This window comes from Salvelinus namaycush, chromosome 10 (assembly GCF_016432855.1).
Source record: "Salvelinus namaycush isolate Seneca chromosome 10, SaNama_1.0, whole genome shotgun sequence".
Lineage (NCBI taxonomy): Eukaryota > Metazoa > Chordata > Actinopteri > Salmoniformes > Salmonidae > Salvelinus > Salvelinus namaycush.
The window spans coordinates 33,240,543-33,254,057 of NC_052316.1; the positions used below are offsets into that span (position 1 = coordinate 33,240,543).

At 42.2% G+C, this 13,515-nt stretch overlaps 1 protein-coding gene across 1 annotated transcript; it reads left to right on the top strand.

Annotated features, from left to right (window-relative positions):
* The first annotated feature begins 173 nt into the window (after window positions 1-173).
* On the top strand, window positions 174-2,901 carry dr1 (down-regulator of transcription 1). Its single transcript, XM_039001984.1, has 3 exons — window positions 174-966; window positions 1,270-1,433; window positions 1,765-2,901. The coding sequence occupies exons 1-3, from the start codon at window positions 747-749 to the stop codon at window positions 1,909-1,911; spliced, it is 531 nt and encodes a 176-aa protein (XP_038857912.1). The 5' UTR covers window positions 174-746; the 3' UTR covers window positions 1,912-2,901.
* The last annotated feature ends 10,614 nt before the right edge of the window (window positions 2,902-13,515 follow it).

Genomic DNA, 13,515 nt, shown 5'->3' on the forward strand with positions numbered 1-13,515 from the left:
GAAATAAGCTTGCATACTTAAGTATTATAACCATATGTAGGTCTGCTATACATTTTTATTATGGTATTATTGTTCCTTCAACACAGTAGGTGGCGACATTTTTATTTGGTCGATTTCACATGGCACCGTAGAAAAATAATATACCGGAAAGGGGTTTTGTTTGCGTGGATCGTTTCCTCAGAAATTTCAGTGCCGAACTGCCGGTGAACCGAACTTAACAGAATAAATGAATTAAAGTATTTCGTTCGGCCGATAAAGGAACAGTAGTTCTCGTTCCAGTGTATACAGGATGTTGGTTTAAACAGTGTTTTGGGGATCAACACTGCGTTACGAAATGATCCCAACGACACGCTTGCTATAGCCATGTCCTCAAAAGCCGCTGCAGGTAACTAACTAGCTAATGTTAGCTAGACTAACGCGTTGCGATAGATGGACCATAGCTTGCTAACTCGCTAGCTGGTTTTCATTTTCTCTTGTCCTCACCATCGTGTTTTACTTAGACCTATTCGTTACATTCCACGTCTCTACAGTAACATTAGGATATGCTGTGTCAATAGGCTTTTGTGTAGCTAGTTTGCATAACTAGTTTAACTTTTAAACCCAACTAGCCAACGTTAGCGTCTAGCCCACGACACTTTCAACACGTAACGTTAGCTAGTTAGCCCTCTGCGATACCCTACCATCAAATCAAGCTTTCCCCCAGTTTCGTTTTTTATTAACTTGAGAAACTAGTTATCTGGAATACGATGGCTTCTTCGTCGGGAAACGATGACGACCTCACCATTCCCAGGGCAGCCATCAACAAAATGATCAAAGAAACTCTGCCCAACGTACGGGTTGCCAACGATGCAAGAGAGCTTGTTGTGAACTGCTGCACAGAGTTCATACATCTAATCTCATCAGAGGCGAATGAAATATGTAACAAGTCTGAAAAGAAGACCATATCACCTGAACATGTCATTAATGGTTAGTGTCTTTTGTATTTTTTATTCTGTATCAACAGGTTTGAAAATATATTCAGTTGTAAAGAATATGTTTTCCCCCTTCCTGCCTGCCATGTATTTTGTAGTTAATGCAGGTATGCGCTTGCCTGGCCACTTATCTGTAAACCAGGTTAGTTATAGTAAACCAATCTGGAACCAAGTTAGCTAGTTATGCACTAGGAATTCCAACAATAATCAAGTGATGAGACTGTTGAATAAATGTCTTTCCTTTTCCCCAACATTGTTTCCATAATTTCCCCCCCTAACCATATCCTCTTCTCCACAGCACTTGAAAGCTTGGGTTTTGCGTCGTACATCACAGAGGTGAAGGATGTCCTGCAGGAGTGTAAAACAGTAGCACTTAAAAGGAGGAAGGCCAACTCTCGCCTGGAAAACTTGGGCATCCCAGAGGAAGAGCTCCTCAGACAACAGCAGGAACTATTTGCTAAGGTAAGGATCAAAAGTCATAACCTGGTTAACCAGACTGATCGTTGCCAGGTTACAAGTGTGTTACCTGTGTTAAGGATCAAGACGGATAACCTGTTTGATTCAGACTATTTCTTGCCACATCTCTGCACTTTGATAGATCACCTTCACCAGGAATGGATAACTGCAGTGTACAAACAGATATTTCTGCAGTGTGACAAAAGCTCAAATAATGTATATTTGTTTTGGTAACATTTAGTAGATATTCTAGGTTGAGTGGCTCCCCTGCTTTGCTGTTTGCATCTCTATCCATGTCTAATTTATTGGTGGACTGACTGTATTTACTGTGTTCCAGGCACGGCAGCAGCAGGCCGAGCTGGCCCAGCAGGAGTGGCTCCAGATGCAGCAAGCTGCCCAGCAGGCCCAGTTGGCTGCAGCATCCGCCAGCGCTGGACAGCAGGCTGGCTCCTCCCAGGATGAGGATGATGAGGATGACATGTGATTATGAAGATGATCCCTGGGTCTGGGCTGCAACATTTGGAACAGATAATAAAAACAAGAATTTCTTATTGGATAACTACAGATAGTAGGCTACCACCTGTTTCTGGCTGTTTTCATCCGTTTCGTGCCTGCTGAACACGACCCAGGCCATATCCCTTGTCTTAGGACAGTGTCGGCAAGCAGCCCTCTCTTTCTCACTCCGAACACTCTCATTGGCAGTGATCTGAGCTGTGTTTGGACATAATCCCACCAGTCCAGTATCAGGAGTTCACATTATGGACAGTTTCAAGGTACATAGATATGGGGAATTTTATTATATATATATGTTTTTATTGTCACATACTAGGTAGACATTTTTTCTTTTTTGACAGAAGTACCTGAAAACACATTTGAATAAAGATACATTTTCAAGCTTTCCTCCACTTAAATTAACAACTTTTTTGCCAATTACAAATCAAATGTTACATCTGGCATGGAATTGTAATTTTCTGTGTGATTTGTAGGTTAGAGATCAATGGATGTAAGGTGGCATGGAAAATGGTGCAAAGGGTATATTGGGAGGGGGGGGGGGATCATGGTTTTGGCTATGTTGAGAAAAGAACAGGAGGACAGGTTAGGCGTATTATCTCTCCTACAATAATTAGTATTTTTTGTGGGGGCGGTCAGGAGAACAGCTCCGCACTTGTCTTGCCAAAGGTGGGCGTTGCTTATTCCTCCTACTGGCATGTCTTTTTTGGTAAATCATTTTTACAGAACTTGTTCCTTACCCCCCTCTTTGTATGTTTGTTTAACATGACGGATATGTCCCAAATAGCACCACATCCCATATAAACTGGCTCTGATCAATAATTTGGGATGCACCCAACATATTTCAGAAACACTAAGAATGGTTGTGAATATGTTTTGATTTGTAAAATAGGATTCAAATGCTTTTTGTTTTATTTTAGCTCGGTCACAGTGCTTTCGGAAAGTATTCAGACCCCTTGACTTTTTCCACATTTTGTTACATTAGTCTTCTAAAAATGATTAAATCATTTTTTCCCCCTCATCAATCTACACACAATGCCCCATAATGACAAAGCAAAAACTATTTTTTAGAAGTTTTTGCTAATAAAATATTTTTTTTTAATTACATTTACTCAGACCCTTTAATCAGTACTTTGTTGAAGCACATTTGGCAGCGATTACAGAATCAAGTCTTCTTGGGTATGACGCTACAAGCTTGGCTCACCTGTATTTGGGGACTTTCTCCCATTCTTTTCTGCAGATCCTCTCAAGCTCTGTCAGGTTGGATGTAGAGCTATTTTCAGGTCTCTCCTGAGATGTTAGATCGGGTTCAAGTCCAGGCTCTGGCTGGGTCACTCAAGGACATTCAGAGTCTTGTCCCGAAGCCACTTCTGCGTTGTCTTGGCTGTGTGCTTAGTGTTGTTATCCTGTTGGAAGGTGAACCTTCGCCCCAGTCTGAGGTCCTGAATGCTCTGGAGCAGGTTTTCATCAAGGATCTCTGTACTTTGGCTCTCAGTCCCTGCTGCTGAAAAACATCTCCACACCATGATGCTGCCACCACCATGCTTCACCATAGGGATGGTTTTTTTACAGATCTGTGCCCTGACACAATCCTGTCTCGGAGCTCAATGGACAATTCCTTCGACCTCATGGCTTGGTTTTTGCTCTGATATGCACTGTCAACTGTGGAACCTTATCTAGACAGGTGTGTGCCTTTCCAAATCATATCCAATCAACTGAATTTACCACAGGTGGACTCCAAAAGTTCTAGAAACATCTCAAGGATGATCAATGGAAACAGGATGCACCTGAGCTCAATTTTGAGTCTCATAGCAAAGGGTCTGAATACTTGTGAAAATAAGGTATTTCTGTTTTCTAATCAGTTTTAGAATATGGCTGTAACGTAACAAAATGTGAAAAAGTCAAGGGGTCTGAATACTTTCTGAAGGCATTGTACATGGTGTAAGTAGGTTGATTCTTTTTTTTTAGGATGTTCACCTACAGTATTGCTAACTGATTAGCTACTCCTTTCAGAATCTTTTTTGACTGACTCATATAACCAAAGATATAGGATGTGTCCTAAATGGCACCCTATTCCCTATATTGTGCAATACCTTTGACCAGAAAACAATTGGTCCCGGTCAAAAGTAGAGCACTACATAGGGAATAGGGTGCAATTTGGGTCACAACCACAGGAGAGCTTAACAACCCAAGTATATGAGCCCAAAGTGTATGTTCCATGTGTAGTATAAAGAGATGTGGGTGCAGTGTGCACTCAAGTTACTGTTCTCAATGACTGATGGTAACTTTCACCTTGAAAAAATGCTTCGATTTCTTCTTGGCTTTTTATAATCTGCATCCCAAATGGCACCCTATTTCCTTTATGCCTCACTACTTTGGCTCTTGTCAATAGTAGTGCACTATTTTGGGAATGGGGTGCACATTTGTTTTTCTGTGGTGCAGTATGATAAAGTTGCATTATGAATGTGTGGTGAATTCTATAAAGATTGGTAACCTCTCATTGTGTTACCCATTCACATGCCTTTTATAAAGTTGTATTCTTTAAGCAATAAAGTTAACATCTTTTATAGTGACCTATTGTTCCTCATGTATTCTGGAGTTATTTACAGTTCTTTCCTCATTTTTAGGTGTTTTTGTACTGTGTATGTCAGCCTCAGTTTTATACATCATCATGGACAAAAGCTGATTTAAATTTTTCTATTTTACTATGACCAACAAGTCATAAAATGCAATTATGTTTTGATGGTAAATTATTCTAAATAGGACAACTAATGTAAAGTAATTACAATGACCGACAGTGACATGGCCTGCATACTCACCAGGCATGTCACCCATTGATCATGTTTGGGATGCTCTGGATCGATGTGTACGACAGCATGTTTCAGTTTCCACCAATATCCAGCAACTTCGTACAGCCATTGAAGAGGAGTCCAACAACATTCAGGCCACAATAAACAGCCTGCTCAACTCTATGCGAATGAGATGTGTCATGCTGCATGAGGAAAAATGGTGGTCACACCAGAAACTGACTAGTTTTTCTGATCCATGCCCCTACTGTTTTTTTTAGCTATCTGTGACCAGCAGATGCATATCTGTATTCCTAGTCATGTGAAATCCATAGATTAGGGCCGAATGAATGTATTTAAATTTACTGATTTCCTTATATGAACTTTAAAAGGCTCTGCATGGTCAATCCAATGTCTAGGGTGGCCGTACAGCATTTATTGCAATGCTACAGAAGCTAGAGCAAACATACTTGCATGTTCGATCTCATCACTGACAATTTGAGCTAATTAGCATCTTTGCAACTACTTAGCATGTTAGCAAACCGTAATCCTTTAACCTAACTCCTAACCTTAAACCCTAACCCTGAGCCTAGCTAATGTTAGCATTAGCCACTTTGCTAACATTAGCGTTAGCCACCTGCCCACAACAAATTGGAATTAGTGATATATCATACATTTAGCAAATTCGGAACATATTGTACGAATTGTAATTCGGAACATTTTGTACAGAATTCCAATTTGTAATATGTCATCCGAATTCCAATTTGTAATATGTCATCCGAATAGTAATTCGTAACATATATGAAAATCTTGAAGGATATCCACAAATTAATACATAGGCCTACCATACGAAACGTAACATATCATACTATTTGGAGTGTCCCGGATTGACATTTACTATGTTACATATACCCCTGAGTCAGTGTTGGAAGGACACTGAGGAACTTCTGCATCTTTATTTCGATAACTTTTGAAATGGCTGGAGCAATCATTGAAAACATGACGACAAAGAAGCCGGTATGTACTGGAATAATTTTGCTCAGTCTTCAAGTAGTGTCAGTTTTAGTCGGGGGATTGATCGGTAAGTGAAACCCAGTTTTGATTTTCTGTCAGATTAGGCTATCGGAAAGATTTCCACTTCTTTAGGATCATAAAAATGAAAAGAAAAATATGCATTTGAAAATGGTCGCCTAATTTCATTTAGTTTATGTGACCTAACAAACAATATAGGCTATAATGAAGGCTATTGTAGAGAATCATTAGCCTACCATCTAAACCGCTTTGAAATATTTGTTAAATACCCGAAAATGTCATATTTACAGCTGTTTGACGCTGGTGACAGTGTACAAAACCAAAAGTAAAAAGACCATTGAGGTACACTGTATGGCCAAAAGTATATGGACACCACTTCAAATTAGTGGAATCGGCTATTTCAGCCACAGCCATTGCTGACAGGTGTATAAAATTGAGCAAACAGCCATTCAATCTCCATAGACAAACATTGGCAGTAGAATGGCCTTACTGAAGAGCTCAGTGACTCAAAGTGGCACCGTCATATGATGCCCCCTTTCCAACAAGTAATTTCATCAAATTTCTGCCCTGCTACAGCTACCCCAGTCAACTGTGTTAGGTTCTAAATATCTGAGTAATAAATTGACGGACACTATAAAAGCTCCAACCAAGTTTATTCCCCCAAAGGATCGAACAGCTGAACAGGCAAAACATATTTCCACCAGTGATAGTATATATACCCCAATTTGGGTGGAGTCTCCTCCTTCTTTCTAAACATTACATCTTTATTGCTCGGCAGGAAGTTAAGTGATACGGGCAATAAACTGTTCCTTCTCCCTTAATGTGACCTGACCTCGACTCCCTTCCTCACTACACCACATCAATCCACCCTTGTCCGTGCCTGCCACATGTTATTGACCTTACTTTACGCAATACATTCCAAACTTAATTGCCTCCACCATATACATTCCTCCTACAGTTAAGTGATAGGGGCGGACATTAAAATGGCGCCGACAGAGAGGGCTGCCTCACTTCTAGTCCTTAGGAAACTTTGCAGTATTTTGTTTTTTATGTATTATTTATTACATTGTTAGTCCAGAAAATCTTAAGTGTTATTACATACATCCAGGAAGAACTATTAGATATCAACTTCCAGGAATACGACTTTCCCGAAGCGGATCCTTTGTCCGAACTAGCCAGGGCATTTGAGCTGATTCCAGAGACTGACCCAAAACAACGCCGCCAGAGAAGAGGTAGACGGATTGGTCTTCTGGTCAGACTTCGGAGGAGCGCACACTGCCCACCACTTCTGAGTATATTACTCGCTAATGTCCAGTCTCTAGATAACAAGGTAGACAAAATTAGGGCAAGGGTTGCTTTCCAGAGAGACATTAGGGATTGTAACATACTCTGTTTCACGGAAACATGGCTCTCTTGGGATATGCTGTCGGAGTCGATGCAGCCACCTGTATTCTTTGTACGTTGCACCTGCAGGAATAAACATCTCTACGGGAAGAAGAAGGGTGGGGGTGTATGTTTCATGATTAACGACTCATGGTGTAATTGTAACAACACACCTGACCTAGAATTCCTCACAATCAAATGCTGACCGTATTATCTCCCAAGAGAATTCTCCTTGGTTATTGTCACAGCCATGTACAGTTGAAGTCGGACGTTTACATACACCTTAGCCAAATACATTTAAACTCAGTTTTTCACAATGCCTGACATTTAATCGTAGTAAAGATTCCCTGTCTTAGGTCAGTTAGGATCACCACTTTACTTTAAGAATGTGAAATGTCAAAATAATAGTAGAGAGAATGATTTATTTCAGCGTTTATTTCTTTCATCACATTCCCAGTGGGTCAGAAGTTTACATACACTCAATTAGTATTTCGTAGCATTGCCTTTAAATTATTTAACTTGGCTCAAACGTTTCGGGTAGCCTTCCACAGGCTTCCCACAATAAGATGGGTGAATTTTGGCCCATTCCTTCTGACAGAGCTGGTGTAACTGAGTCAGGTTTGTAGGCCTCCTTGCTCGCACACGCTTTTTCAGTTCTGCCCACAAATTTTCTATAGGATTGAGGTCAGGGCTTTGTGATGGCCACTCCAATAAATTGACTTTGCTGTCGTTACGCCATTTGGCCTCAACTTTGGAAGTATTCTTGTGGTCATTGTCCATTTGGAAGACCCATTTGCGACCAAGCTTTAACTTCCTGACTGATGTCTTGAGATGTTGCTTCAATATATCCACATAATTTTCCTCCCTCATGATGCCATCTATTTTGTGAAGTGCACCAGTCCCTCCTGCAGCAAAGCACCCCCACAGCATGATGCTGCCACCCTGTGCTTCATGGTTGCGATGGTGTTCTTCGGCTGGCAAGCCTCCCCCTTTTTCCTCCAAACATAACAATGTTCATTATGGCCAAACAGTTCTATTTTTGTTTCATCAGACCAGAGGACATTTCTCCAAAAAGTACGATCTTTGTCCCCATGTGCAGTTGCAAACCGTAGTCTGGCTTTTTTATGCCGGTAGTCTACTGCTGGAAAAACGTATGTGTTATGGCTTTACACCCCCTGCTATAATGTGGATAAAGGGTTACTTGTCTAACAGAACACAGAGGGTGTTCTTTAATGGAAGCCTATAAAATATAATCCAGTTAGAATCAGGAATTCCCCAGGGTAGCTGTTTAGGCCCCTTACTTTTTTCAATTTTTACTAACAACATGCCACTGACTTTGAGTAAAGCCAGAGTTTCTATGTATGCGGATGACTCAACACTATACACAGCGACTGAAATGACTGCAACAAAGAGATGCAGTTAGTTTCAGAGTGGATGGCAAGGAATAAGATAGCCCAAAATATTTCTAAAACTAAAAGCATAGTATTTGGAACAAAACCCTCACTAAACCCTAAACCTCAACTAAATCTTGTAATAAATGATGTGGAAATTGAGCAAGTTGAGGTGACTAAACTGCTTGGAGTTACCCTGGATTGTAAACTGTCATGGTCAAAACATATTGATAGAACAGTAGCTAAGATGGGGAGAAGTACAGTATGTCTATGATAAGGCGCTGCTCTACCTTCTTGACAGCACTGTCAACAAGGCAGGTCCTACAGGCCTTAGTTTTGTCACACCTGGACTACTGTTCAGTTGTGTGGTCAGGTGCCACAAAAAGGACTTTGCAATTGCAATTGGTTCAGAACAGGGCAGCACGGCTGGCCCTTGGATGTACACAGAGAGCTAATATTAATAACATGCATGTCAATCTCTCCTGGCTCAAAGTGGAGGAGAGATTGACTTCATCACTGCTTGTATTTATGAGAGGTATTGACATGTTGAATGCACCCAGCTGTCTGTTTGAACTACTGGTGCACAGCTCGGACACCCATGCATACCCCACAAGACATGCAACAAGAGGTCTCTTCACAGTCCACAAGTCCAGAACAGACTATGAAAGGCACACAGTACTAAATAGAGCCATGACTACATGAAACTCTACTCCACATCAAGTAACTCATGCAAGCAGTAAAATTAGATTTAAAAAACAGATAAAAAAAAAAACTTATGGAACAGCAGGGACTGTGAAGCAACACAAACATAAGTGCACACACACACACACACACACACACACACACACACACACACACACACACACACACACACACACACACACACACACACACACACACACACACACACACACACACACACACACACACACACAATAGCATACGCACTATACACAGACGTACACATGGATTTTGTACTGTATATATGTGGTAGTGGTGGAGTAGGGGCCTGAGGGCACACAGTCAGAATGTATTGTAATGTTTTTAAAATTGTATAAACTGCCTTCATTTTGCTGGACCCCAGGAAGAGTAGCTGCTTAAATGGGGGATCCATAATAAATACAAATAAAAGCCCCCCCCCGCCCTCTTTTTGGCAAATCTGACCACGACTCCATTTTGCTCCTCCCTTCCTATAGGCAGAAACTCAAACAGGATGTACCCGTCTTAAGAACTATTCAGAACTGGTCTGACCAATCGGAATCCACGCTGTTTTGATCACGCGGACTGGGATATGTTCCAGGTAGCATCAGAGAATAATATCGATGTATATGCCGATTCGATGAGTGAGTTTATAAGGAAGTGCATAGGATATATTGTACCCACTGTGACTATTAAAACCTACCCTAACCAGAAATCGTTGATAGATGGTGGCATTCGCACAAAACTGAAAGCGCGAACCACCGCATTTAACCACGGCAAGGCGACTGCGATTATGGCTGAATAAAAACAGTGTAGTTATTCCATCCGCAAGGCAATCAAACAAAAAAAATGTCCGTATAGAGACAAAGTGGAGTCGCAATTCAACGGCTCAAACACGAGACGTATGTGGCAGGTTCTACAGACAATCACGGGCTTCAAAAGAAAACCAGCTACGTCGTCTTGCTTCCAGATAAACTAAACACATTCTTTGCCCACTTTGAGGATAATACAGTGCCACCGACGCGGCCTGCTACCAAGGATTGTGGGCTCCCTTCTCCGTGGTTGATGTGAGTAAGACATTTAAACGGGTTAAACCTCGCAAGGCTAACGGCCCAGACGGCATCCCTAGCCGCGTACTTAGAGCATGCACAGACTAGTTGGCTGGTGTGTTTACGGACATATTCAATCTCTACCTATCCCAGTCTGCTGTCCCCACATGCTTCAAGATGGCCACCATTGTTCCTGTTCCCAAGAAGGCAAAGGTAACTGAACTAAATGACTATCACCCTGTAGCACTCATTTCTGTCATCATGAAGTGCTTTGAAAGGCTAGTCAAGGATCATATCACCTCCACCTTACCTATCACCCTAGACCCACTTCAATTTGCTTACCGCCCCAATAGGTCCACAGACAATGCAATCGCCATAACACTGCACACCGCCCTATCCCATCAAGACAAGAGGAATAACTACGTAAGAATGCTGTTCATTGACTGTAGCTCAGCATTCAACACCATAGTACCCTCCAAGCTCATTAAGCTTGAGGCCCTGGGTCTCAACCCCGCCCTGTGCAATTGGGTCCTGGACTTCCTGACGGGCCGCCCCCAGGTGGTGAAGGTAGTAAACAACATCTCCACTTCGCTGATCCTCAACACTGGGGCCCCACAAGGGTGCGTGCTCAGCCCGCTCCTGTACTACCTGTTCACCCATGACTGCACGGCCATGCACGTCTCCAACTCAATCATCAAGATTGCAGACAACACAACAGTAGTAGGCTTGATTATCAACAACGACGAGACAGCTTACAGGGAGGAGGTGAGGGCACTCGAAGTGTGGTGTCGGCAAAACAACCTCTCACTCAACGTCAACAAAACAAAGGAGATGATCGTGGACTTCAGGAAACAGCAGAGGGAGCACCCCCATATCCACATCAACAAGACAGCAGTGGAGAATGTGGAAAGTTTTAAGTTCCTCGGCGTACACATCACAGACAAACTGAAATGGTTCAGCCACACAGACAGTGTGGTGAAGAAGGCACAACACGGCCTCTTCAACCTCAGGAGGCTGAAGAAATTTGGCTTGTCACCTAAAACCCTCACAAACCTTTACAGGTGCACAATTGAGAGCATCCTGTCGGACTGCATCACCACCTGGTACGGCAACTGCACCGCCCACAACTGCAAGGCTCTCCAGAGGGTGGTGCGGTCTGCACAACGCATCACCGGGGGCAAACTACCTGCGCTCCAGGACACCTACAGCACCCGATGTCACAGGAAGGCCAAAAAGATCATCAAGGACAACAACCACCCGAGCCACTGCCTGTTCACCCTGCTACCATCCAGAAGGCGAGGTCAGTACAGGTGCATCAAAGCTGGGACCGAGAGATTGATAAACAGCTTTTATCTCAAGGCCATCAGACTGTTAAACAGCCATCACTAACACAAAGAGGTTGCTGCCTACCTACAGACTTGAAATCATTGGCCACTTTAATAAATGGATCACTAGTCACTTTAATAATGCCACTTTAATTATGTTTACATATCTTGCATTACTAATCTCATTTGTATATACTGTATTTTATGCCATCTATTGCATCTTGACCATGCCGCTCTGTCATTGCTCATCCATATATTTATATGTATATATCCTTATTCCATTCCTTTACTTAGATTTGTGTGTATTAGGTAGTTGTTGTGGAATTAGATTACATGTTAGATATTGCTGCGCTGTCAGAACTAGAAGCACAAACATTTCGCTATACTCGCAATAACATCTGCTAACCATGTGTATGTGACCAATAAAATTGTATTTTATTTGATGCAGATAACCATTAACTTCTGATGTAGACCCTAGAATATAACACTCAATATTTCAATAGGATACCTGATAATGAACAATATTCCAAGTTTAGGAGTCAGAACCCAGAGCCTAAGATCACCATACGCAATACCAAGCGTCGGCTGAAGTGGTGTAAAGCTCGGCGCCATTGACTCTGGAGCAGTGGAAATGTGTTCTCTGGAGTGATGAATCACGCTTCATCTCCTGGCAGTCCGATGGACGAATCTGGGTTTGGCGGATGCCAGGAGAACACTATCTGCCCGAATGCGTAGTGTCAACTGTAAAGTTGGGTGGAGGAGGAATAATGGTCTGGGGCTGTTTTTTCTTGGTTTGGGCTGGGACCCTTAGTTCCAGTTAAGGGAAATCTTAACGCTACAGCATACAATTACATTCGAAATGATTCTGTACTTCCAACTTTCCAACCCCATCCAACACCTTTGGGATGAATTGGAACACCGACTGCGAGCCAGACCTAATCACCCAACATCAGTGCCTGACCTCACTTATGCTCTTGTGGCTGAATGGAAGCAAGTCTCCTCAACAATGTTCCAATATCTAATGGAAGGTCTTCCCAGAAGAGTGGATGCTGTTATTGCAGCAAAGGGGGGGGGGGGGGGGGGGCAGCTCCATATTAATGCCCATGATTTTGGAAATGGATGTTCAATGAGTAGGTTTCCACATACTTTTGGTCATGTAGTGTAGAACGGCTACACTGCTATCAGACTTGCTTTCAATACATTTGATCGGGTCGTGCACAAGGCTTCATACTCTCAGATTATAGGAAATATTTACCAGTTCTTTGGATCATAAACATTACAGCGAATTTATTTAGACATTAAAAGCCCATAGGTTATGTCAGTGATATGGATAATTTTACGCATCTTTCCCTCTTTTCGCACGAGGCAGCTTGAGGTGTCCGAACAGTTTCTTTACTACAGGATCATTCTCCACTACTAGTTAGCTGTTTTCAGTTCATTAACACACACAGGAAGAATATTGCAATACTGTACTTTCCACTGATTCAATTGAACTGCAACTTGTCATGTGCATAACCAGCCTGTAAGGTGGTTCAAACTCTTCCCCTGTTCCCTATCAGTTGCTAGCCTATAAGCCCACATACATATCTATAAATATTAACACATTTCTGTAAAATTGCGAATGTTCACGTTTGAATAATGTATTTGATATCCCTCTCTATCAGCTCCCAGTCCCACCATGGCTATCCACTATCTGGCTACCAAATGTGTGGACATCCACCATCCCCACATTCACCACAAACACATGGGGCCCGAATGGTTGATGCATTTGGGGCCCAAACAGTATCACAAGATCTGTGACTTCGACAATTCTTTGGGGAAGACTATTGATATCAACAACATAGTGTTTTCTCTCCATGTTCCCTTGCCCAACAAACAGATGAGTCCCTGGTTCCAGTTCCTGCTGATGGTTC

Excerpts from the sequence above, each read along its gene's own strand:
- dr1 (XM_039001984.1), top strand. The coding sequence starts at position 747 with ATGGCTTCTTCGTCGGGAAACGATGACGACCTCACCATTCCCAGGGCA. Across the intron at positions 967-1,269 it reads ACCTGAACATGTCATTAATG|CACTTGAAAGCTTGGGTTTT; the intron begins GTTAGTGTCTTT and ends TCTTCTCCACAG. Across the intron at positions 1,434-1,764 it reads AGCAGGAACTATTTGCTAAG|GCACGGCAGCAGCAGGCCGA; the intron begins GTAAGGATCAAA and ends ACTGTGTTCCAG.